This window comes from Pelecanus crispus, chromosome 6, assembly GCF_030463565.1.
Source record: "Pelecanus crispus isolate bPelCri1 chromosome 6, bPelCri1.pri, whole genome shotgun sequence".
Classification (NCBI taxonomy): Eukaryota; Metazoa; Chordata; class Aves; order Pelecaniformes; family Pelecanidae; genus Pelecanus; species Pelecanus crispus.
In genome coordinates, this window is record NC_134648.1 from 10,188,908 (window position 1) to 10,216,273 (window position 27,366).

The 27,366-nt window shown below is 42.0% G+C and overlaps 1 protein-coding gene across 1 annotated transcript in view; it reads left to right on the forward strand.

The window, feature by feature from the left end:
- The first annotated feature begins 16,854 nt into the window (after window positions 1–16,854).
- Window positions 16,855–27,366, forward strand: part of KIAA1549L (KIAA1549 like) — a 74,183-nt gene continuing 63,671 nt past the window's right edge. The window contains exons 1-5 of the mRNA XM_075712400.1: window positions 16,855–16,894; window positions 19,423–19,755; window positions 22,606–23,220; window positions 24,613–24,725; window positions 26,243–26,459. Coding sequence (XP_075568515.1) covers window positions 16,855–16,894; window positions 19,423–19,755; window positions 22,606–23,220; window positions 24,613–24,725; window positions 26,243–26,459 — 1,318 coding nt within the window. The remainder of the gene's footprint in view (window positions 16,895–19,422; window positions 19,756–22,605; window positions 23,221–24,612; window positions 24,726–26,242; window positions 26,460–27,366) is intronic.

Here is a 27,366-nt window from a genome sequence, read left to right on the forward strand (position 1 = left end):
AATTCTAGCACCATTTAGACCAGCATATGCTTGGAAATAAAGCATACTTATTTCCACAAACTGGTATTACTTCAGCGTTAAATTTCACTTTTCTCAAAAATACTTATCTACTCAAAGTAGCAAAGTACTCAGGACTTTGTTTTAGGGGAAAAAAAATATTAAACCTTGCAAAGAATAGCACAATAAATCAATTTGGATTCTTTTTAAAATTTATTTTCAAAAATAATAATATTAAATTGAAAGGGCCGATGTCCATACTCTGCATGAGACTGTTGATCACTGTGTGCCTGGCAGCTTGTAAATGCCAAGTACTTATTAGCTGTTTATAAAATTATTTTCAAGTACTTCAGCTGATGAGTAGCTTGCAAATTGAGACTCTTTTTATGAAGAATATATGATGTATATGTGTGTAATTGCCATTCCTGCATTTCCAAAATCAGTGAGCCAGGCTTCAAGACACCAAGATTGACTTGAGTGAGTTGAGGTAGTCTAAAATGATTAGCAAAACTTTCTAGTTTTATGCTGCCAGAAGCCCCCTGGGCACTTTGCCCTTCCTTTGGATGCTGGGCGTGTGTTGCCTGATGTGCTCCATCCCCTGCTCGCACTGCCGGGTGCTCCCTTTCCCATGCCGTCACATTGCTCCTTGTTGCCTTCCAGCAGTCATCATCTTGGCTTTTTTTCACAGATTCTGTATTCCAGTATTTCTTGCCTGGCCTTTAGTTGTGGTGTGCTGGTGTTTTCCTTGGGAGTTCAGCTGCTCTCTCCCTCTGAAGCACCAGAGGGCTTCAGCCCCCCTGATAGTAACTGGGATTTGCAGCTCTTCCTCTGGGCTTTGTGAGGCTGGTGGGAGGGGAAAAAAAACCAAAAACCGCTTTCAAAGCCCCTGGAACTATGATAAATCTCCGAGAATCCTTCATACTGTGTTAATGTATTTATGTATTTCAGAAGCTGGAGACCAAGCTACCGTATAAATCTTTAATGTTATGTACATGCATAGAATTTTAAATTACTGTTTAGTGACCTCATTGTAGAGGGATGGTGAGAAGAAATCCCACAGGAATGCAATGTTCTTAATCCTGGGTTCCTCCGATTATATTTTTATTTTCTTAGAAATTAATTTGTCTGTGTTCAGCCACAAATATACTTTAGGCCAAACAGCTGAAAGGCATGTATTTGGGGTCTTACTTTTGGGATGCGAATTCCATGGTTAGCTATCTTTGTAGAAGTGGCTTATCTTTCAAGTGTTGAGCATCCCCAGGCCACTCTGTAATTGGTGGATGTTGCTAGGGGTAAGCAGCTCGGGAAATTGGATTGCTCCTGTTTTGGAGACTGAATCTGGAATTTAGTCCACCAAGTCTGTAAATGTTGCCCTAACTAACTAAATGATATTGCTGACTTGGCGGGTTTTGGACAGTTTTAGTTTGACATGTGACATGACACCATCACTCTGTTTTCCAGGCTGGTCCCTACATGCGTTAGCAATACAGAGGGGAGGCTGGCTGAGCACAGAATTTAGTAATGCTCTTGTAGAACCTTTTTTTCTTCCTGCGGAGAGGGTAAGTGTCTTCGTGGAAAACACTGCACAGGGCAGATCTCTGTGCATGTGCTCAGCACGTCCTTCCTAAGCGAACGCGTTCCCAAGGCAGTAATTGTGGGTGAGCGTGGAGATGGGATTTGCCCCAGTAGGGAAATGATTCACAGCAAAAGTGAGTTTGGTAAGGGCGGGCTGCTCACAGGGTAGCTGCAAATTGGTGCACCTGCGAGGTTTGTGGTTAATGGCAGACTGACTGGGATGCCAGGCACACAGGGCTGGGTCTGAAACCATTCTAGAGACGGCAGGGAAGGTGAAGTGGGGAAATCGGCGTGCCACAGGAAAGTAAAGTTTGGGTAACTGACTTAAAATGCTTGCTTCGTATTAAAGAATTGGTGCTTAGGTATCAGATAAAGATATTCAATATTTTGGATAGAGACTTCCTTGATGATGCTTTGACTCACCTGGATGTTTAAGTGGAGGTGGTATTTCAGTTTACCTAAACAATTATATATATATCTCTCTATCTCAATATATAGCAGAATCTAGAAAGCAACATTATCAGTTATCTACCTGAAAATGCAGTGGTGGGGGTTTTTTTTGGTGGTTTTTTTTTTGTTTTGTTTTTTTTTTTTTGTTTTTTTTTTTTTTTTTTTTAAAAGAAATGGTTTGCCTACAGGCAAGCCTGCTTGTTGAATTGTGAGCTAGCTGGTAGCCAAGCAGCAGGTCATTTACGAGAGGTCATTGATCGCTGAACACCTCCTCTGCCTCTTATTCTAAGGGAACGGTATTATCCTCAGGTTATTTGTCTGAAAGGTGTGCATTTTTTTTTTTTTTTGGTGTTGTAACTTGTAAGTAGGGAGCAGTGTTATTCTCATCATCGGTGCAAACCTTACCCGAGCATTTATTTGTCTTTGTTTAAAGAGACCACATTTCCCTGAAGGAAGCGTAGGCCAACAAGGACTAATTTTGCTGGAGTTTGAGAAAAGTTGTAGTTAAATCACCAGGGATTGTTCCTCTAAATCCCCACAGCAGACGTGGTTTGGCTGCAGGTTGGCTCGGAGGTTGAATCAGCACAGCGCAGAATGCCTGAACTCTTATGGAAGGCTGAATATACTAATTTATTTTTAATCTTAGAGCCCTTTGCCACACTGAGGGGACCCACTGAATGATATTTGCTGCTTCCCAAATGTTGTTTTCACTTAGCTCGCTATGGTATTTTGCGAATAACTGAAATGCATACCTCTAGGCACGTTGTGTGACACCAGGCTCAGTGTGACAGCATGACTAATGTGCATCTACAATTAAATAAAGTTCCCGAAGATTTCTTTTTTTCCATATGATAGTGCCAAGAGACTTCAAAGGCTTTGATGTTGACAGTTACAGTAATTACACTGCATCCATTATGTTGTTCTTGGTAAGTTAGATTTCCCGACTTGGCCTGAGCAGAGGTGCGATGCCTCCCATTTTAACCTGCTGTCTGTAGTCTACTCAATATTTTGTCTACATACCATATTTTCATCTACCGAGTACTAAATTTAAATGGGGGATTTTTTTGTGCCTAGATTACTTGCATATATATAGTACATTTTGTTACTGATCCTTAATGTATCTCTTTCCATATGATGGTCATACCTGGAGAATGAAGGTGATTAACACAATAGCTTACAGGAAAAAATCTACATCCAGGAACTTAAATAAAAATTAATGTATTTCTCGTTTGATTCCAGAATATATAACATGTCTGTAGTGGTATCCATGTACTACTTTCTATTGCTTTTACACCTGGCCTGACTGGATGTACTGCTGGGTGATTTCTCAGATTTCTCATTCAGATTTTCCGTTTCTCATTGGCCTCGGGTCCCTGGAGAAGCTGGTGACCAAAACCAAACCAAAACAAAAAAAGGTAAAAATAATAAAATAAATAAAAATGGCTGATGATTTCTGGGATATGTTTATGGGGTTTTAAAAAAACACTACGAACTTTCAAGAGCACATCCTGCCACTCGCTCGCTGGATTTGAGACGCAGTGAATTGCTAAAGCATGTACAGTTGCAGCGGGCCTAATTCATCCCTGCCTTACTGCTCTTGCAGCTGTTTGCAGCTGTGCAAAGCAAGTTCAAAATGCCGTCAGATCAAAAGATAAGTATTTATTCTTATTTCCATTAAGGCCAATTTATGCAACTGTTGTAGAAAGGATGGGCTTTAAAACAGGAGTCAAGATACAATGCTAGCACTTTCAGTGCCTTCCTGTGATGCAATGGTATTAAGTGACCTGAGTTTGAATGAGCTTTATGCTTACTTTACAAAAATGCAAGTGCTAACAGTAGGTTCAGGGCAGCGGGGGTTACGTTTACTATGTTTTCAAAAGGTTAGCATGTATTTATGTAATTCATTAAATTAAAGGAAAAAAGTTGAGCAAGAAGAAAGCAGGCCATATTTCAATTGAAATAGTTCTCATAAATAAATTGAATTGACAGCTTGGATCAACTCATGGTTTTTTTTCCTCTCCTGCTGTGCAAAGCCATACCCAGATGATAAGAAAATTATGCTTTCATGATAGAACACAACTAGTCACAGACAAGAAGACAGAATTTAAACACATCCTGGCTCACCCTGTAGTATAGTCTCCCTTTTTAATTCACTGTTATACTATAGCATTGTTTCTTTATCATGGGGATAAACGTATAGTATTCATTTTTTTAGCTTCAAGCCAAATTTTGCACTGCCAACAAACCATCTTATTTCATAGCAGTGCAGCCTCGTTGTGATGGTTGCAAACTGAGATCCTGTGATTGATGCTATTAAGTCATGTAATATACTGTGTTCTGTTGTCAAAATTTATTTTTGTTATTGTCAATATTTTAATATGTCTAGGCAGAGTTTTAAATAATTACTGCAATAAAAGAAGCTTTTGGATGAGAAACATGGTGCCTGGTGGTTTGCAGAAAGGGAATGTGACTGAAGCATATTTATCACTTTGAAATTACTATTTCTGAGATGACAAATCTTTGATTCATGCAGAAAATTGTTATCATTTAGATTTTTAATTGGATTTTTGGATACGTTCCTTGTACCATTTTAAGTATCACCTGTTAATGAAAAAGCAGTAGTCAGTGAAGAATGAAATGAATTATTAGTCTTTATTTAAGATTCAAATCAGTTTTAGTAAAGCCATGAAAAAGAAATTAATGTGAAAGTCAACAAGACAAACCTTTAGACTGTGACCAGAATTTACAATCTCATTTCTGCGCTCTCCTGCAAAAAAAGCATTTGCCTTCAGTTTAAGGTAATTCAAAATAGCACCTGCCTTTTAGCCCAGACACCAAGGTAGGGGGTCTCTCAGGTGTCCCTCTCCTTGTGGGGCCAGAGAGTCTCCAGCAGGTTGAGGGACTGCCTTGAGCATGGTGTTCATCTTGTCGTGCTTTTGTTAGACAGGCGCAAAGCAGCATTTTGGGCGTTCCTTGGGGGATCCATTGCTGCTGCTGAGGTCTGAACTGGTGTTGGGCATAGATAATCATGAAGCCAGAACTTGTCTTGAATTTTTTCTTTTTTTAAATCCCACCCCCCCCAATGATTTTCTTTGCTCTTTCAGGGCAGCCTGTTTGGCATTGTGCAAAAAAGATTGTCTCCTTGGCTAACTTTTGGCCAGTGAAGCTCTAATTCTGTATTAACTGTCCGTGCTGGCTTGCCTTTGCTCTGCAGGTGATCCAAGCTCCTACCTGGGACTCTTAGGGTGTTACAAAGGGGCAGGAAAGCAGACAGAGCTGCAGCGGATGTAGTGTGAGAGCTGTGTTGGGGAGCAGGGTAGGTCCCACAGCTTGCGCTAGTGTTCCTCTTGGGGCTTGCAGGGAAGGACAGACCCTGGGGGAGCAGGTAGCAAAGCAGCACCATTCACTGGAAGAATTTTAAAAATCAGAAGGTAGATGTATCTGAACCAAATGGATATTTGAAAAAATAATTTATAGATTTTTTTTTTCTGCTTGTGCAAGAGTCATGAGCCTCTTGGTTATTTTTGTATGTTCAGCATCCACACTAACTTTTTACCGTACTCACAATTTTAGTACTACTTAATGGTGGTGCATCCATGAAGTCACCAGTTTACTGTAGCGGTGTCCTGACTGATGAAGAACAGAGCAGCGGTCTTTGAACGAACATTACCTTCCATAAGTGTGACGTGTCACCTCTGTGGCTATGTTTGAGCACACAGTTCCCCATTTTCCTGGCATCCCAGCCAGTAAATCTTGACAGTGAGGAAGAGTGTGTGTTGACAAAGTACCTGGAGGTGGCATAAACCTGGCTTAAGGAATTTGCTTAAGCGCCCCCCCTGATCTGTGCAATAACTCATCTGTCAGGAAGGTTATGGGAAGAAACTTTCACCTTGCACTTCTGATCTTACCTGGAGAAAAGCCTCAGGTTAGGATTTCTTTTTGGTAGCATCAGGGACTTGGATCTAACACTGGTGTTTTGACACCTGAGCAACTCTTAATTGATAATAAGAGTAATTCATACCTGTATGACCTGGCAGTTTTAGCACCTTCTTCCTTCATGCCTTTTCTCTTCATATCTCTTTCTTTCATTTAAAAAAAAATATTCTGTATTCATTAGTTTCCGCCAGTTATCCCTATCTAATTTGAATTATCTCATTTCAATAGCGATACCGGTGTAGAGCAAGTTAATGAAAAACCTTCTTCAATGCTATATAGTGCATGTGTTTGACAGTGTAGTAGCAATGCTCCCAAAATCATGATTAGCCTGAGAGCTTTAAGATCCAGATATTGTTATACTTACATAAATGCAAAACATTTGCATAGTGTATGCACAGAGGAAAAGCCTGTCTGAGTAGGGCATTATCTTTCTCTTTTTGTTAAAAGTGACCACACGTGTCTCTAAAGATTAACAGAGTGGTTGGAAAGAAATTAGGTCCTGGTTTGGTTACAAGCTGGTTTTGGAAACAGCTTCCAGAAATTTTTAGAGAACAAAATCTTATGAAACTTTAGCAAAAAGAGTGGCAATTGAGTGACAAGAAGTATCATGGCGGTACCCGAAGTGGGTCACAGAGCCAGGCTTTTTCGGGGTTTAGTTCTGAGTTAAATTAGGAGTTAGAAAGATGGATTTCAGTTGGGGATCCAAGGGGGAAGCATCTTCAATTGCTTTCCTACCAGAGCCATTTCTATCATTCCGTAAGATGCAATGTGACGGAGCACATGAGTTCCATGAACTAAAGCACAGCAGAAGACAGCCAAGCAAACCATACTGCTCTGGAGGAGAAAATATGTCTTATTTGGCTTGTTTTAAACTTTTTGGAGGGAATATTTTAATTGTTGTCTATCGTGAGCCCCAGACCTTTCTATAGGACTTTGGAGATTTAAATTAGGAGGTCCACCAACTTGTGCGGTGCTGTTCAGGCACCGTCTGGAAACAGCAGCATCTTTTCTTTCTAATAATGCCCTTTGTTCCAAGCAGTGCCTCTTATTTTTGAGAAACCAGCTGTTCACTTGGGTAACCGTTAACTATTTACTGATTTTACAATTAAAAGTGACTTCGGCTATTACTACAAAATGATTGTGCCTATAGCAGTGATTCTGCTTTTTTGGTATGATTTTTTTCTTGGGACTCTGCTCATTTCACAGGGAAGATGTTGTCTCATTACTTGACAGAAAATGCCAATACCTTTATCTTAGGGAAAAGAATCAACTTTTTAATACCGCATCACTGATTAGTACTGACATTTTTTTGTGTTTAGGCAGCCAGTGCAAGAGCAGAGCTTCAGTCTGTATGTACGTCTGCCTGCTTTATCCCTGTGTTTGGTTCTGTGAGCTTTGGTTTTCCTACATTTGATGCCTGTACTTGTATGTTGATGTCTGCAAATTAAATACTGGACCACTGTAGAATATGTAACTTGCATGTGAACATGTCAGAGAAGCGCAGGAGTACAGCCTGTATAGGACAGAGCTCTCCATATGAGGGACAGGGCTTCCCAAATTTTGCAGAGCGGTTCATTGCTTTTGCAGGGCAATAGGTGAGGAGCAGATACAGGCACCTGCATCCTGGTGGTGGTCTCAGTGTGCATCGCCCGTAGGGGAGCCTGGAGCTGGGCTGGGAGCTAACGTATTTCTCCAGCATTCTTGGGAACCCCACAGTCTGCCAATGTTACCATTTATTTTTCAGATTCAGAAGCAGATGTCATGTATTTGTGTTTGTATAACATTTCTTCTGGATTTTAATTCATGACTGAAAAGTTAGATTTGACCGGGCAGTTATTTAACCTTTTTACCACTAGGGACTGGACTCCCCCTTTGTGCTTTTAGCCTCTTGTACTCTGTCAATGGGGGTGGCTGATTTTTTTTACTACTGACAGTAATGGTGTCCTGTCAGACAAGTATTTGCAGTGATTTCCAAGAGGTGAGAAAGTGAAATGATGCGACATATTGCTATAAACATGAGCTATTGCCACTTTTATGCAGCAAAGATCCTGAAAATAAAGGCTAATGAGCTGTGCAAAGCACAGTGAAAGTCATAGAAAATGGAAATAATTTTTAAACATTTGCATGATAGCCAAGTCCTCACCTACTGTAGAGCAGACAAGGGGCTTAAGAATTAATTACCTAGTTGATATGCATAGTTCATTAAGATGTAATTTTTAATTGTAATGCATATTATACTTCATGTTGAATATCCACTGCAGGTCATAGCAAAGTTGTAGGTTGGTTTGTTGTTCAGAAGTATTTAGTCGCTGCTCCGTCATCCTGACTCGACCTCAGGAAGCTCTCTGACAACTCCCTGGAAGCTGACAGTTTCCTTCATAGGAAAGTGATTTCCCTCTTCTTGAAGGGGGACCCTTGCCACATTTGTAAAAGGTAGGAATCAAAGGGCAATATTGAATAAAAAAAAATCAGATTATTTTAAAAGGGATTGCCTTTAAATTGATAATTTTTGAAAAGTCAATACATAAGGAGCAAATTAAGATGATGTGTATAAGGCTTTCTTCCTAGTTTCTGTCCTTTTTTTAAGTGGAGAGAGAGAAAAAAAAAAAACCCAAGCCTTAAAAAGCAGCTCTCTGTGCTGTCCCTTCCCTTCAGTGCTGTCACACCTGCTCAGGAAAAGAATTTTTCTAATCTAAGAAACCAACTCACCCCTCTTATATCGATTCTTTCTCGGCAAGAGCTTATGTTTGTAGTCTTGCTCATTGACATAAAGAGGAGCCCCCTCCAAAGAAGGATGCGCCACATTTCAACTCAATATTTGTCCGTTAGCTCATTCATGGTAGTGGATCCTATACATTCACTGATTTAATCTTTGTGTGTTCTGGGGCCAAGTAATAGGACTTTGCTTTTTTGGATTCAGAAATTGCATTGTATACTGGGATGGATGAACACTGGTTATTTGGTGCGAATCTTGAAGAGACAATAGAATTTGGACTTGATTATTGTTTTGTTGTATTTTTAAAAAAAAGCATGTTATTTACTTCAAATGTCGAGCGGTCTTTTCAGACACCGTCTTCAGTGTGACCAGAAATTTTTGTAATCTAAAAATCAATACGATATTGATTTTTTTTTAAAAAAAAAAAATTTAAAAGCAGTGACTTTCCTACTTTGAAAACATTATCAGTGGGGCAGTACTGAACCCTGTGCAGACAGAGGAAGCAGGATGATTCTGTGCGTAACCTACCCTTCTTTCCCGGTCTTCACCTCTTTATCCTTCGTTACAGCGAGAGGCCACAGGCAGTAGAAAGAGCTTGAGAGGAGCAAAAGACATCGTGGAAACCTCTGTCCTTGTATTGATCCTGTATACGTAGCACCTCTGAGACTGTATCTCTCCTTGGAGAGGATTAACTTCTCTCCTGGTTATCTTGCTGGGAAAGACCCCAAAGAGGATCTGCCGCCATGTCCTCTGGGGCAAGCACGGGGGTACCCAGGGTGCAGCCTCCCTGTCTGCCCTTCATGTCTTGGCCTGAAATAGTCACTGGAGAACACAGAGAGCTCACCCTGCTCTTGCCTTGGCACTTGCACGTGTGTTGCATCTAGTAACCGTAACTTCAAAGCTCTGAAATGGATGAAATAAGTTTAAATTAAGCAGTTTTAGGGTTCTCTGGACACGGTGTCAGCGACTTGGGTTGCTTACTGCTTAGCTACAGCCACATAATGTACCCTTTCACAGTTGATGCTTCTAGCACATACACATATCAGGTAGAGCTGGTGCTGTGATAATCAGCAATTCTGGGACTTAATTTTCTTCTCTGAAACAGTTTTGGTCTATAACGTGGAGTAATCCCTGCGCTTTCTGCTCGTAGGCTTGCTCATCTGTCAAATGAGCAGCACTCGGAGGAGTAATGCTCATGCGCTCAATTAACAGTAGCGGTGGCTAAAGGTGCTCGTGCTGCCGGCCTGTTTGTTACTGTCTCTCTGCTGGAGGCTCTCGCACCTGCAGCACCAGAGCAGTAGGCACCTGCACGCCGCTGTTTTGGTGCCTTGGACTTCTGCTGAAGCCCTGATGCGGGTGTCTCCCGTCCGGCGGCGGAGCTGGGTTTCAGGCAGGGTGGCAGAAGCTGCTGCCGCTGCAGTGGGTTGAGTTGCTGTCCCAGCACTGGCAGAGCGTAGTCCAGAGGGTATTATCCACTCACAGGTTACGGCCTCAAACGTTACGTGCAAGAAAGTTCCTTGAAGATGTGCTTCGTTTCATGAGCAGAATGCTTTTTGGCTCAAGGGAACATTCACAATTACCCAAACAGCATGTCAAAATATATTGTATTATGTAATTTGGTGCACAGTTCAACCTTTTGAAAGGTTGTTCTTTAAAAAAGTTCTGGAGACAATAATTTTTTTTTTCTTTGTAGAATAATCTTATATGGCTTTTAGCAGGGATTCTCTTCAGTCTCCTCTTGTATTTGATTTTTGCAGGAGAGTTTAAACTCTGAAAGCTTTATTAAAGGAATAGCTTGTAGTTAAGAAAATGTGCTTTTATTGCATGTGATGAGTAAGCTGATACTATCACTGACTGGTAACTACTAGTGGAAAAACTAAGCTGAGTCCACATTTCCTGTACTTTCCTGCCTAACTCCGAAACAGTCTAAGCAGATCAGAGGTTGGGCCTAAAACTCTTCTCAAGATGATTCAAAATTTGCTACCACCCTCACAGTCTGTCTGAGCTCTGGAAATTTAAAAAAAAAAAAGGAAAAAAAAAGTCCTCTAAAAATGTGATTTGCTTAAAAATCACGGGATTTTAAAATGTTTTAATTTTCTTGTATCCCACAACCACAAGAATTCAGAATTCTCATGTAAAGAATGTGTCGTGGTTTAGCCCCAGCCAGCAACTAAGCACCACGCAGCCGCTCACTCACTCCCCCTACCCCGATGGGATGGGGGGGAGAATCGGAGGAGTGAGAGTGAGAAACACTCCTGGGTTGATATAAGAACAGTTTAATAATTGAAATAAAGTAAAAGAGTAATGATAATAGTAACAATAAAATAATAATAATAACAATATACGAAGCAAGTGATGCACAATGCAATTGCTCACCACCCGCCGACCGATGCCCAGCCAGTTCCCGAGCAGCAATCGCGGCTCCCCGGCCAACCCCCCCCAGTTTCTATACTGAGCATGACGCCATATGGTATGGAATAGCCCTTTGGGCAGTTTGGATCAATTGTTCTGGCTGTGCCCCCTCCCAGGTTCTTGTGCACCTGGCAGAGCATGGGAAGCTGAAAAGTCCTTGACTAGCATAAGCAGTACTCAGCAACAACTGAAACATCAGTGTGTTATCAACATTCTTCTCCTACTAAATCCAAAACACAGCACTATGCGTGCTACTAGGAAGAAAACTAACTCTATTCCAGCTGAAACCAGGACAGAATGAAAGCTGAAATAGTAAGAGAATAATAGGATTTTTTTGGTTTGGTTGTTCTTTTGGGTGTTGGGGATGTGTCTTCCCCCCCCCCCCCCCCCCCCCCCCCCCCCCCCCCAAAAAAAAAGCTCCTCAAATATTGTATGACTCAAAGTAAAATAATGAAAACTGACTGCTTAGTATTGCATATTCCCAAATGACCTTGAATTTCTTTGCTACATTGTTCATTAAATCACTTACGCTCATGCTGGTGGTGTCTATATAAGCTTCCCTGAATAAACAAAATTCCTTTACAAAAGTTTGTATAAATGTATGTTTAAAAATAAATAGATAAGCAGTGTGCTAAAGCAGGCTGTCAGGTTCACAAAAACATTGATCCGAAAAGTGTTGCTGAATATGCAATAAAAATTAAATTAAAAAATAAATATATATGTATGTAATTTGTTCACTTAAATTCTGTGAATAATCTGATAAGCTCAAGCAGGAATGGTAACAGGTACAGCCAGCGGGAGCAAGGGCAATAGCCCCTATAGCACATTCTGTTTTCTATATGATTATGTGCAATCATCCTGCAGCACTGCACGGCGATGAAATCCTCCTTTGCCACGCTCTTTCCCTGCATTTCTAATGATCCAGTTGAACATCTGCTCTGTGAATACAACGTGCGGATGATGCAGCTGGAATTGCCGGCGGCAGAATTGTTTTCTTGACGACAGGAGCGCGTTATTTTACCCTGGCTAATCTATTGTCTTTATACTGCTCTTCACCTCCATCCCCCGCTTGCTGGACGCAGTTAAAGCATCCCGGCAGAGCGCCTGTGTGCCCAAGGAGACACATTTCACCCCCAGGCAAGGCTGGCACTTGGTACAAGTCACACCAGTCTGTCGGTTCCTGAAGCGATATTGGTGACAGCCGGGAAGCGTTTGCAGGCTCCGCTCTGCGCTCCCGAATCCCAGCCAGCTTATATTTGGTCTGTGTAAGCAATGAAGGCAGGACATGTTGAAAGTGGGAGAGAAGTACAATTTCACTGCAGCCCTCTATTTTCATTTCACAGCTAAAAGGTTGTGTTTGATGCAAAGCTTTGCTGCTGGTGCATTTCCTTTGGTACCCCAAGGGAAATCTCTGTGTGGAGGAGGGGAAGGTGCACAAAGGTTCCTAACAGAGAAGATTGCTGCTTTGACTTTTCACATGAGCAAAAATACGGCCATGCAATTGAGATGACCTAATACTGCGTCCAAATGTTTTTCTGTTATTCGTTATGAAGTTCAAACCTTTTTTGCTGAGAAGAAAACTTTGTGCAATACGGTACCTCCTTCTAGAGTCTTTCTCACTGAAAAACTGTTTCGTTTAAAACAGAATTCTGGTGGTATGGGGACAAAATATTTTTCATGGTTGTCAAAAATAAATTAATAATAGTTTTCAGATATCATTTTCTAAGATCACTGGGAAGAGGGCTTTTTTTTGACAGGAGACAGTGCTTGTTTTTAATGACTGTAGACTATTACAGGTAACTAGAGGCTAGGATGTGAACAACCTCAGATGCTGGTAAGAAGATCTATGCTTTAATCCTCCAGGTCAGAATTTTGGGTTTGGAAGGTCATATCTAAATTTGGGAAAAGCTACAACAGAGACAAATGTGAGAACCAGTGTATTGAATTAACGTAAACTTTTCCCAGAATCTGTTCAAAGGAATTGATATTAAGGAGGTCACAGAATAGGATTTATTTTGCTGGTTTATTTACCTTTGCGCTCCTGAGAAAGTTAGTGCAATCCCAAGAAGCACTCCGCCATCCACTCCTGCCGTAGTAGCTGTGGGTTGGCAGCTGGCAAAAATGCATGTATGGGCGTGCTCTCCCTTCCAGTGCATCGACTGAGCCTGGCGGTCCCTCTGGGCAGGTTCCTCCGAGGGCTAACCCAAACCACACCGACCGCAGAGACAGGCTCGGCTCAGGGTGTGTGCACTGGGGGCTCCGTACGTGTATTTATAGGTAGGCTTTTTGACGTGGCTAGAAATCACTTACAGGTTAAATGTTATGCAGAAACTGTGAAATTTATCTGCAAATGTCTTCGTGGAATGGTGCCAAAGGTGAGATATATGGGATGCATAGGTTGGGATGTAAGAATTTCGTCAATGTAGGGCTGGAATAACAGATATGTGAAGGCATATTAAGTTTTACCATTCTGCACAGTGAGTAACAGAAAATTTTAATATACAAACATAGCTGTTTTTATAACACCTTTGAGAATTTGTGTCTTCTATTGATAGAGTATTTTATATCCTTTGACCTGTGAAATTGGTATTCCTTATGCCGTTTTTTCCAGTTGTAAAACTCTTAAGGAATAAAAAAAAAAAAAAATACATTTTAGAAAACGCTGAAGTGGCTTGGATAACACGCACGTTGATGTTAACATCATACTGTGTAGGCTTAATATCCTTCAACAGCAGAAGCAAATTGCATAACCCTTTGGGTAGGGTGGTGCCTTTTTCCACTGGTGGAGCAGAGTGGGTAGGGTGGTGCCTTTTTCCACTGGTGGAGCAGAGATTCTTTTTCTGTTTATATTCCTATCTTATCCTATATTGGTCACACTTGACCTTTATTCACTCAGTCTCTCATGGTGAAACAATAATAAGCAGGAAACTTCATACTTGTGAGAAGGAAAAAAATAAATGCATTTTTCATATAATAGTGGCATTGTTTTTAAGAGGTGATGCAGCCCTAGGATAGTGCTTTCTATTACTCGTTAGACTGGGGTAAAGTAGAAAGTGGTCTCTCAATAGTACTTGTCTTGTAAGTAGACTGTTAATTTATGTATGTTTGTAAGTAACTGCGTTTCTGACAAGCTGTGGGGTTTTTTTTTGGGGTGGTGGTGGTGCATTTTTTTTAAAGTTATCTTTGGAATTGCTTTGCCTTAGAGCTGACTGATTTAGACTTGGATAAAATCCAGATTGCTTATGTAATTTAACATTTGGACTTCTGACGAGCTTTAGATGGCTATAGTTGCTCTTATATAGATACTATTGTATTATTAAACTTTAGCCTTTACAATAGTTAATAGAAGTTGTGAATTAGTTTTAGTCATTTTTTTGTCTCAGAAATTAATAATTAAAGCAAATTAATTTGAAAATTGAAATACTGTCTTCAATATGCTGAAGGCTATAAAAAGATATATACCTGACTTATAATGGGAAGATGTCTTGGTCAGTCATACAATCGAATTTTCATATGTCCTTTTTCTCAGCTCCACTCTTAAATGTTACTAACCTAGATGATCTGAATAATTAAATGGAAGTCATGGCAACAGAAGTCTTCTGTGGTTGAAGATACCTTTGAGTTGATCTTTCGTAATGGCTCAAAAGTGGCAAACCAGTATTTCTTGTCTGCCACAATAGCGTGAGGGAAGCTCTGGATAGTCATTGTGTTTCCTTTGGTAGAGTTGTAGGCTTGTTACTCAGTTGAGGTTCTCAACCTTTTTTTTTTTTGCCTTTTTGTGGAGGAAAATGTTTGAATCCTGACTAGGTTTTTTAATTCAGTTGAAGCTGAATTCATTTTGTGACCATGTTAACAAATACTCATCTGTCCTGAGTGCAGCTCTGCTGTTGGGGTCCTACAGACTTCTCTGTGGCTGCTCCTCTTGCTCATTGCCTGCCGATGGGCAGGCAGGGCAGACAAGAGAGTACATGCTGTGGCATCCACAGAACACTCACGTTGCTCATTATAGGTCTTTGCCTTATGGCATAAAGCAAACAGGACCATGGTTTCAAATATCAGCAGCACAGATAAGCAATTTGATCTCTTCATATACTGCACTGATGTGTACTGTGTGCAGTTTTGGGGACCTCAATATAAGAAGGACGTCAAGCTCTTAGAGTCTGTCCAGAGGAAGGTGACCAAGATGGTGAAAGGCGTCGAGGGCAAGACTTGCAAGGAGTGGCTAAGGTCACTTGGCTTGGTCAGCTTGGAGAAGGGAAGGCTGAGGGGTGACCTCATTGCAGTCTACAACTTCCTCAAGGGGCGCAGCAGAGCAGGAGGTGCTGATCTCCTCTCTGGTGACCAGCAATAGGACATGAGGAAACAGAAAGAAGCTGTGTCAGGGGAAGCTCAGACTGGACATTAGGAAAAGATTCTTCACTGAGAGGGTGGTCGGCCACTGGAACAGGCTGCCTGGGGAAGCGGTCGTGGTATCAAGCCTGTCAGAATTCAGGGAGTGTCTGGATGATGCTCTTAGTCTATGGTTTAGTTTTAGTTAGTCCTGCGAGGAGCAGGGAGTTGGACTCAGTGATCCTTATGACTCCTTTCCAACTTGAGATATTCTATGATTCTGTGACACATAGGTCTTACGGGCATGGCAAATAGACAAGCATTTTAATTGGCCACTACTTTTTCCAGGGGAGATTTGCTTACCAGCTAATTGTCTCACTAGAAATAACCAAACCTGTGTGAAGAATAACATGCAACTGTGTTGTCTCAGGAGCAAGGGCAGAAGTTGGACTTCTGAGACTGAGACTTCTTGCTGCAGAGATGCATACCTTCATCATCCTTATTTAGTGTCAAATATTAATTAGATGTATGCATCATCTTCAGCCTTTGGGTGGGCACAGGTTGCGTATGCTAATGTGCTCCCCATTGCTATCCCTCTTACTTTAGTAGAGGGGGGTGGGAGGAGATGTTGGTCTTCCTCTTGGTCACCTCTGTGCTCTTCTTTGGCCCCTGTTACTCCTTTCGGTGTGCACAGAAGGGCTCAGAAATGATAGAGCAGTGATTTTTCCCTAAACTGGATCAATTTTTAACTTCCTGCTGTGGCATATTGGAGGTGTTTCTCATTATTGTAAATGGAAAGATACCTAATCAATGATGGTTGTTGTAATAAGGCTACTGCTAAATGGGTTTTAGGATTGTTGGAAGTGGCGGTTAGTCAATAGCCTGAAGTATGAAAGAATAATGGGTAATCCAGAAATGTGAGAAACAGCTACTGCTATGTACAAGCAATGGCTCGGTGCACAATGCACGTGGGATGGAGTTCTCATTGTGACTTTCATGTTGGTTTGAATTAGTTGTCTTCTCCTTCATCAAGTGTTTTCAGCTGTTGATAGATGTAGAAGTGAAATATTTTCCCATGTCTACCCTTTTTCCGTGATACAGTATTTGATAAGGATTTGTAGTTGTTGATATCATCCTACCAATTATCAAGTAAAGAGTATGTACTTCAGTTTAAGCTGCATGTATCGGGAAGATAATTTTGCCTCTTGCATGCTGTGTTCAGTCACTACCAGGATGTTGAATTTATGGCAGAAGTTTAAAATAGATACTGCTAGTCAGTATCTTTCTGTAAAGGTAGAATCAAATAAAATTTGCTGCAGTGGAATGCCAGCATTGTATATTGGTTGCAGAATATTGTATAATTTTTTTTAAACCTTCAGTGACTCAAGAGCTTCACTTCATTAATGGACATAAACAGGAAAGTTGCCAGTTAGTATGGAATGGAAGAAAAAAGAACTGAAGGACTAGCATTAAGCAGTGGTTAGGGAACAATTTTATTCAGTGTTTTATCTTCTTTGTGTTATTTGAGCTTTCCTTTTACTTGTCAAAATGTGGTACCATCAATTCAACACTTTTTTTCAGGTTTATATTGTCTCTCTGCTTGTAATCATTCTCATTAAACCAAAGTGTGAAGAAATATATGAGGACTGGTACAGACTGTGTGCAGATTGATGTTGACAGATTTTGCTATGTTAGAAAGCAAGAAAACATTGACTTGTTTAACTCCTCTTTAGGACTCACGTTTGCTAAGTGCTAGATGAAATCCCATGAGAAGGCTTTGCATTCACTTTTCAGTACAGCCTTTCAGTTCAGAGGTGAAACAAGACAGTCTCAGGTGCAACAGACTGGGTAATGGTGACTTCATCAGCTGAGATGGCCTCACAGAAATTAAACTGTGGGTTGCCTAAGGCCTGATTTTGCAAAGCATGTAATCTAGTTCTTAATTTCAAGCATATGTTTGAATCCATTCTAGTTGAGCAAAATACATGTCATCTTCTTTCCTACTTTCTGTTAAAAAGCTGCCTGACTATAACAGGGAAGGAAAAGCCACCAAAACACAGTATAAATCACAACGTGCCTCCCAACACACGGTGGAGCATGTAGAATATCAGAAATCGGGCTAAACCAGTCATTTATCTCTCTGGTCCCCCAATGACACCTCAGCAGCCACAGCACAAACACAAAAGCGTTACTTCTGCGCTGCAAACCTCTCCTGGTGGGTCAGGTTCGCTGGTGGAGTCTGCAGCCTCCTCTCCAGCCTGCTGACCACTCCGGTGCAGCTTCATGAAGGCTGACTTGGTTTCCCCTTAGCCTGCTTATCTTCCACTGCTGCAGGAAGCCCTGAGTCTGCCTACCTTTGCTTTTCTCCAAAATGCTAGCGTGCAAGTTAGCCCATGTTAAAAGAAAGGTCTGAGGACTTTTTGAGTTGCTAGAAGGGCAGAGCTCTGTTCTGTTACCCATCCTGGAGCTGCTCTCCTAAAACAACTTGTTTCTGGATTCTGTATTCATTCTTGCATTTCAGTGGAGGAAAGATTCTTCACCATGGCTTAATAAAGCTCTTAAATACAGGGATAAAAGGGAAGATCTGTGGTTTACTTGTTTGGTTTTTGGTTTTTTTTGGGTTTTTTGTGGGTTGTTTTTGTTTACAGAGTGAAAATGCCATACTGAACATAATTCCAGCACGTTCCTGTTGAATGCACACAGGAGCCTGAAGGAGCTAGTCTAATCATCTACTTTGGCCTGCGCATATGGATGATGGGCGGTGTAGCACAAGGGCATTACAAGAAAGAAACTTAGCTTTAAATAGGTGCAGCATGACCCATTTTCCTCTCCTGTGCTGTGTGGTGTTCTGCTGCTGGCTCCTGTTTGTGCGGGCTGATCCTCTTCAGTGCTGTTTGCTCTGTTGACCCTTGGGTTCATCGGTGGCTGGAACTAATGTCCAGCCTGTTTTATAACCATGTATCTCAAAGTCTGTGCCTCCTTATTCTTCCATGCCATTACAGGTATGGAGGAGTTTGGCATCCTTTGTGTCTGATCCAGATGCGCTGGAGTTGGAGGGCAGAGAGCGGCTCCATATTGTGCCTCTGTTTAGTTATGGAAGGGCCACAGCTTGGCATGGTAGCAAGTGCCAGTACTGAGTTTTGATCTATTATCTTGGTGGGGGAGGGGAAAAAAAACCCCAAACCTTAAATTTTACTCTTGAGTGAATCTTAATCTTTAAATTACTATGAATGTGAGATTTCCCATGCTATGATTTTAGAATAACTGTAATCATTTTAAGAAAACAAAGCCTAGGAACATTATGGTATTGAATGTAGAATAAACTGGTGTTTGAAATGCTGCATTGTACATCTGCACATATCAAAAAAGGAGTTTAATTTCCTAATTTGTTTTGGATCTTACCCCCCTTTCCTCATGTTCATCCCTGTTTTATTTTCTTCCTTTTGTGTCTATAATTGCATGCATTATTAGAACTGGCAAGATATGCACCTCCAGATGCGTCCTACAGGAACCCAGCCAATGCTGACTCTATTCCCATGTCAGACTGCATGCCAAGTCAGTGAAGCTTGGTTGTCAAATTCTATTCCCTTTCTACACTGCTTCTAAACCCGTCTTCTCACATAATATTTTGACACAGGGTGACTGATGATAACCTCAAGAACTGTCCCAAGCTTAAGAAGGTGTCTCTTGTTGAACCATCCTAGATAAAAGTAGTATTTTGAAATAGTATGGTCTAGGAAGCTTTCCTTATTCTTCTGTCAGATGAAACAACTTGAGGCATTTATAATCTGTCACATTGTACCTTTCACCGTTTTTTGTGGTGTTTTTTTTTTTTAACTTCCTCTGAATATTTATGCCCTTTGAATAATAATTAAAAAAATTCACTAATTTTACTAAACATAATGCATTTTGTGTTGTGATTTGTTGCAATGAGACAAATCCTCTTCCTTTTGGGGAAGAACGTGCTCGTTTTACTTTTTTTCTATTTTATTTTGTTTTATTTACAGGTATCAGGCAACAGCATATCAATGTTGCTCCTCCTACAGGATCTTTTCCTAATTGGAGATCTATACTATCACCAACATGGCCTTCCACAGAAACTAAGACTTCCTCAGTAGCTGATATTTCTATGGGACAGACTTTGGAGAATGCAAACTTGCTTCAGATGATAAAAACAACACTGACTGGCACACGTGCCAGGACTTTGGATCAAACTCATCTGTCGCCCACCCTTTATCAAGGCAGTGGAAACAGTGCATCCCAGGAACCTGCTGAAATTTCAGCTGAGTTGCCTCTGAGGTCATCATCTCAAGATGCAGATGAAACAGCTGCTGTATCAGGTTTGCCTCAACTTGACATGTTTGCTACATTGTCCACTACACCATCAGTGACACATTCGAGTACAGCTGTGCCATTTCAGCTAATGCCATTAGAAACACCCTCCATTTCAAAAGAAAGCACATCAGGATCAGACATTCTTGCTGCTGTTCCATCACCATCATTCTCCTCATTGGTAATTCAGTCACCTCATACCATTAACTTTTCTAAACCAGCTGTACTGCCCATCAAAGTGCCTTTGTCTGCAGATCCTGAAGGTTTCTTCAACACAGATTCGGCCAGCTCGCAGGTTAGTGAAAGCAGAAATAGTCCTCTGAGCACGGTCTCTGTAGTACATTCCAGTACGGTGAATAACAGAAAAGGTCCCAAGTTGTTTACAGGTACCATGCCTTTCAATCTCTTTGGACCAGCAACAGTGCATTTCACAGAAATAGTGGGAAAAGGTTCTTCTTCAGAAAGAACCTCTCTTTTGTCTCTATACTCTGATATTCCTGTGTCAAAAACGTATCAATCTTCCCTGCCAGTAACTTCCAGAAGCCTGTCACAGTTTCTTAATGAGAGTATGTATAATGTCTCTTCTACCGGAGTAAAACCAAGCAGTCAGCCATTTAAGGCAGCATTGACTGACAGAAACAGTGATATCACTCCTCTGTCATCACTAGTTTTTTGGGATAAAGCAGAGGTTCCTCCATCAGTCTTCCATCCTGTGGGTATTCCACATATAATACCCCAAATGAGTCACGTTCAGTCTTCCACAGCACTGACTAATTGCGCTACAGGCTCTACCAGTGCACCTTTCATGTCATCGGCTTCTGAGAGCCTGGCTGAGGTCTCCAGCTCAACAGAGAGCACGTCTTGCCTTTCATTGCCAAAATCACTTATTCCAGATGCAAAGCATGCTCGCAATGCAGTGCTGCCAGTACAAGCACTTAGAAGTGAAACAGATTTTCTCTTTAGAAATGCAACACACTCCTCTTCAACAAGCACAAGGTCTCCCTTGCTAACTGAGACAAATTACACCTTTACTAGGATAGCACGCACAAACAGTCCCAGTGCAGGAGCAGCTGATGAGGATTCTTTGCAACTCCCTTTGACTGTTTCCTCGCAGCACTCGGCAGTGGCTCTGAATCAGACTTTTGCAGAAGACCTGACTGATGGAGCTTTTCAGGCAAACAGCATACGATTGCCAACTGCGTCTGCACTTAATCTCCCAACTTCTAATGGCTTTCCTGTGGCAAGAACAGCTCAACGGCCTTTCACAAGAGGGGTGACAGCAAAGATGTCCATGAACTTTAATACTAACAGTGTTCTGCCTTATGGATCTCAGCTTTCCAAAGATTCTCCACATATCCAAACCAGTAAACTCCCCCAAGGATCAAAGATACTAGGCACTGTTTCGGAAACAGGCATGACTAGTCCTGATCTAGCTGCAGTGCTGTTAATTACTTCCACTACTGGCCTTTCAAAACCTGAACCTGCTATCACAAATACGTCTTATACTAGTATCTTTGTGACTGCACATCTTCCACCTGGTGCTGCAGAAAGTCCAGACATAACTGCAAATAAAGACAGAAATATGAGAGTACCCACTGTTGTGACCCCACATGCAGAATATTCACCTCTAAGAGCTTTAAAACATTTTACCTCTGGTCAGACTTCCCGTTCAGTTGATAGAAAGCATCTTGTCTCTGTCATGCCTCTAGCATGGAGTATGCGGCCATCACTAGTTTCCGTGACAACAGTGACGGACAGCCACAGCTCCAGCTTTTCTGGGATTTCGAGTGCAGACTCTGAAAGCAATTTAGATCCTGTCAGCTCTCATGAAGTCACAACTTTGACTTCTATGTGGACCAATACAGCATTGCTGTCTTCAGCAGGCATTAGTATTCCTTCGGTCAAAACTTCAGTCAAAACATCAATAAGAGAAGTTCCTCCAAGTACTTCTCCATTGGAAACAGAGTACCATGTACCATACTCAGTAGTTTCAAGTCTGCAAAAGAAAATGAATACAAATAAGCAGTCGCTCTTCTTCACCCCTTCAGCAAACTATACCCATGCAAACTCTAGTCAAAATGCTTCAAGTTTACCTTTCGCTGGAATGAAGTTGAATAGTTTTCCAGAATTTGATGTAGATGCATTTGCACTGAAAACATCTTCTGTTCAGTATTCATCCCTTGCTACCACTTCGACAGTGCCTGACACCCTGCAAAAAAAGCATGGAAGCACAGCTGAAAATGTTGCTAATTTATTCACTGTTGGAGATGTTAGTATCAGTATACACTATGAAGCACCTCTCCGTTTACATGCACCTCCTGTTAATGATACAGGTGCTTTCCCTAGCTCTCTAGAATCACAAGCAACTGATGCTGGAAAGATTAGTTTACTGACAAAAACGTTAGGCACAACACCAATGTTGGCTTTTCAGCTCGCTGACAACTTGACTTTTGTGGCCAGCTATGAAAACAGTGCTATCCACAGCATACTGCCAACCAAGTCTCCCTTTCCCGTAACCAAGCCTTCTAGCTCAACTCTCTTGCACAGTTTTATTACAGAAGATGACATCGATTCTGAAAACTTGCCAGAATTTGCAGATGACCTATTAGAGTCCTCTGGTTATGATAAAGATGATAAAAATCCAGCTCCATTTAGTGTGGAGGAGTGGGACGCAAGTGCTATAAGACATAGTCTAGTTCCCAGTAATGTATCTAAGAAAGCTACCAAGGGCATCCCATTCCAAACCCCTACCACCAGTGCTCTGCAGTCAGTCATCATATCTTCTGTCCATGCATCACCAACACCACTAACTTCTCCTTTTTTGTCAACAACCAACTTTACCCATTCTGTCATTACAGTGTTATCTGGAGTATCTTCTGGTGCAATACCTACAGTAGGAACTTCAGAAGCAAAACCACTAACAAGAAAGTCATCTCCAGCTTCACCAGTGCCAGCTTCTTCCTTCTTTTCTCTAGGCACTGAAAACACACCTTTGCCATCTGTGATGGCTTTAAGCACACCGATACAGACACTAACAGAAAATAACACTGCCACAAAATTGGCATCAGATCTAAGCTCGGTAGGAACACATACAGATTTTCCTTTTGTAACAAGAAATACAACTGCATCACCTGTGGATGTGACAGCTATGCTTATAACCCCTAAAAGCAGCACAGTCACAGCTTCCACGCTTGCACCCACAGCACATGTACCAAGGCAGATAGAAACAACAGTAACTGACACCCAGAAGTTCCCAACCTCAGAAATCACCAAAACGTCAACCCCGTATCCACTGACAATTATAGCAGCTTTGACATCTATTACAGCATCAGCGAAAACAACTAGGCTTCCCCCTACTCCAGTGGAAAACACCTCTGCTCCTCCCGAAACCACGGCAGCAGCCGCTTTCGCTAACATGACAGCAGCTCTTCCGCTGGATTGCCGGCTCTCCAGGAACCTTATGGTTAAAACAGGTACGTGGGGCCGCTGACTTTGCTGAAAGGACCTCACTTGTCTATGAGGGGCAACTGGTGATGAGTGGGAAATACACTCAAGTGTCAAAGAACGTGGGGGAATTAGTGATTAATCTGGGGATGAGGCTGCTGCACTGACAAACCTGACAGATAAAAGCAGGGTTGCTAGTATAGGGATGGCATTGGCTTTATTTGTAGCTTGGATTTTACAATGAGTGTGTCAAATGAAGTAGTGGGATCAGGTGCTCTGGAGTTCAGTGGGTCACTGCAGGGATCTAGCAGAACCACCTATGTGGAGGGAGAACCCTGTATGACACGACGCTTTGGCCTCTGCTTTGCAGTAAGGAATCTGTGTCGCTGAAGAAGACAGTGCAGTAACCTGCTTCAGTCTTTGGCCCTCTTCACATAGGAATACCTAATTCTGTTTTTATGTAAACACCTAATTCTATTATTAAAGATTTGTTTGAAAATAATGTTTAGTATGTAGAGTCATATGCTTCAAAATGGGAGGATTTTGAGCTTTCTGTGTGAACTTTTTTACAGACAGCTTTTCCTTAGCCCTAAGAACTCTGAACTAAAGGCATCTGGAGAGGTCCCTGGCCCAGGCTTCATCTGGGCTCCTTACGGTAGCACAGTGCAGCACCAGCAGATGTGTGTATCTTGGAGATCTCGGCAAAGAAGAATAGCTACATAAAAGGGTTTATGACCTTGTATAGAACTGAATGATACTGGGGACAATGAAATAAGCAGCTTTTGGACCTAACGTGTTTAGTAGCTGCTGAATATCTACATCAGTAGTATGATGAGTACAACAACTATTTCTAAAGATAGAAGTAGCTTGTATCCAGTATACGATTGAAAGCTCTTAAGTGCAGCTATAAAAATCTTTCTGCAAATTATAAGAGAAAAAAGAAAAAGCTAGTGATAATGTTAATGAAGAAAGTGTACAGCCACTTCCTAAATGGAAAATAATTGTAGCAGTAGAGTAACACATTTCTTTGTTTATTGAACTGTGGCCATGAAGGCATGAAGCACACGTCCTTTATGTAGGCCTGCCTGTGCAGCACCAGCTCAGTCTCTGCACCAGTCTGCAGGCAGTTGAGTGGCATCATACCTCGCTCAGAACAGCAGCATGGCAAAGACTACTTGTTGTTGCTAAAGAAATTGCACTTGTTAGACCTCGCTCTGGAAACAATGGGCTATTGCCATGGGATGAATAGGGAAATGGGGGACGCTGCTGAGCCCCTGCAGTTCTTCCTCCCTTTGGAGCTGCTGCAAATCCTAGCTGCTTTGATGATCTCCACCCAGCCAGCACAACGTAAAACAATTTAAAAAAGCAAACAGTAGCATGGTAATGTCTCAGACCATCATGTGGCTTTTGTTGTTCCACAGTTCTGTTTCTGAACACAAGGAGGATGCTGATCAGCAATCCCTTCAAGGAGAGCGTGAGAAAAGGACTCAACCAAATGCTGAGACAAGCTTTCAACCAAAATGTCAGCGCTCAGGTAAGCATGCTTGGCTTGCCTGCATGATCTCACCGAAACAGCTCTCCCACCAAGAGAATCCCAGCTGGCTGCAGCTCCAGTGGCATCTTTGGATGCAGGAAGCCTCTTGGAGGGGAGCACTGAGCTTTTCCCATGGAAAGCAGGCATAGGTGGTACCCAGTTTGGGCTCTAAAAATATAAGGGCTGCTACAAAGCTTTTGCCATTTTATTCGATGAAGTAGAAGGGAGAAACACAACTTTCTTTTTGGTATGTTCTGGGAAACGACGGCTGACAGCAGTTCCCTCCTCCCCCTGCGGCTCAGGAATGACTCCGGTTCATGCTCAGCCAAGCGCTGCTGTGCTCAGCCTGGATCAGTTGCAAGAGCAGGGCTGGTAAATGGGGTGTCGCTGCTGTCAATCCGCTCCCTGGTTTGAAAACCTAGTACCTGACAAGTGCAGTTCCACAGGGACGAAAATCTGAGCAGGGAAAAAGCATGTTTTATTGCAAATAAATGAGGGAGACGTGTTTGTCACTTTGCAGCTAAATTGTATGAACCTCTGCATTGCTGTGTGTAGAAGCAGGCTTAGGTGGATTGCTGGGGCACTCCTCTGCAGCACAGGTTCCTGCACACTTAGGCAGGGGTTTGTGCTGAGTCCAGGGCTGTTATGAGTTATACTCACCAAGCAATTGGGGGGAAAAAAGTAATTTTGCTCAAAATAAAGGACATCAGGTTGACTTTTGTCCCCATGCTCTATTGCTGCAAGTTTGGATGATGTTAGTTGGTTTAGGAATTGTGTATTCCTGAGTCTCAGCAGCAGCAATAAAAACTGTCAGACTTATTCTCCTACCTTCTTGTAAACCTGAGAGAAGCTGCCTTTTTCTAATGGAGACAACCAGCTAAAACTTAGTGCGGAGGACCAGTTCTAGGGCTTAAACTTTTTGGAAAATAGAGAATTTTGAGGTAAAACTCAACTCGTGTTTTGGCTCACAGTGTGTTCATTCTTCTGGTTTGTCATTTCTACTCATATAGGTGGTAGCTTAACCATCTGGGACAGTATAGGAAAAATAGTATAGAAGAAGCAGTTGAGGCTGAAGAATCAAATATTGGAAAATTTTGTCTTTCAAAACTCTGGCTTCAAACTCTCAATGACAGACACAGGCACAAAGACAGTGACCTTCAGATATGAAGTAGGAGCTGAATGTTCTCTGGGTTCTCTGTATTTTTACATTCATAAGTAAAATATCCCAGTACCTATACATGAATGAAGCCCCAGTCTAAATTAGAGGTACGTGAGCTGTGGTAGCAATACTGCACTGCTTCAATTTGGAGCCCATTTTGCATAGGCTGGGTCTGAAGCTCCCTGAGCAGTTCTGCTAATACTGTGTGTGATATGACACTAACTGATCCTGTAGGGTTTATAGGGGATTACAGGATAAAAACCCGGCAAGGGAGCTGCATTCAGGATGAGAACTTCCACCGAATAGTGGTTGAACTGCAAACAAAATAAAATAAAAAATGTTTCCCTGTGTGTTTTAGGTTGAAACCCTGGAGCAATCAAATAACGTGACGGTTGGTTACTACGTTGCACGGGGCAGACTGGTTTTTATGCCAGCTGCTGTAATTGAAAGGCTTCTTGCATACGGCATTAGCAACGCCACAGCAGACATAAAGCAGCATGTACCACACCTCCAGTCCGTGGCGGCCCTGGCCTTGCCGTGGGAGCCCCTTCCTGCGTACCACTTCCAGCTGAAAACGGGGTGAGCGAGGTCCTGCCTTCCGTGCCCGGGGTTGTGCGCGTGTTAGCGGATCAGTGCGCAGGGACAACGCTCCTCCTGCCCTTTGCTCTCCTGCCTCAGCCCCTGCTCTCCGGCGCAGCAGCAGGACAAGCTCTGCTCTGGTTTCACGTGTTGATGTTCCTGGCACGAGCAGGACAGCCGGTGTGTACGTCCCTGTCCTGCGCAGCGCTCTGCTGTCACCTCTGTTGGCACTGCTCTGAAATGAAGTGGCATTGCATTAGAGACGACTTGCGCCAATGTGCTTGACTAAGATGTGGCGTTTGATTAAAATGGACTTCAACTGATGGGTTGTGCAGTAACCTGTGCATCTCTTTTGAGAACAACCAGATGAGAAACATGACTGTATCATATATGTATATATTGTTCTGGCTGGACCCATTGGATTTGACTTGGGCCCCGGCCATCTGACCCAGGGTTGCTGCGTAACCCCTCTGTACTGTAGCAAGCATCAGTGCACAGCAGTTGCAGTGCAGCGGAACAGTATAAGCTACGAGAGGCCAGTGTGTGCTGTAAAACAACATATTCAGATGTAAAAAGATTTCTTTTGTGTGTGCTTACATGTTTACATACTTACTGCAATTACCCAGTTAAGTATATTTTTCCTAGTACAAACAAAATGAGAATCAATATTATGATTGATTATGTCTTGCAAGAGCAAATGACCTGCAAGATTTAAGAGTATAACCTGCGTTTTAGAGTGATTTCACTTACTCCCTGGCTCTGAGCAAGTATTTGTACAGTGAACTGGTGTTACCATCTTATATATCGCTGCAGAAACAATGGCTATTTGTTTGTGGAGAGTATCCGCTCTAATAATGGAATTTAATTCTTACACTTTGTCTTAATTAAGGCTAGTTTATTGCA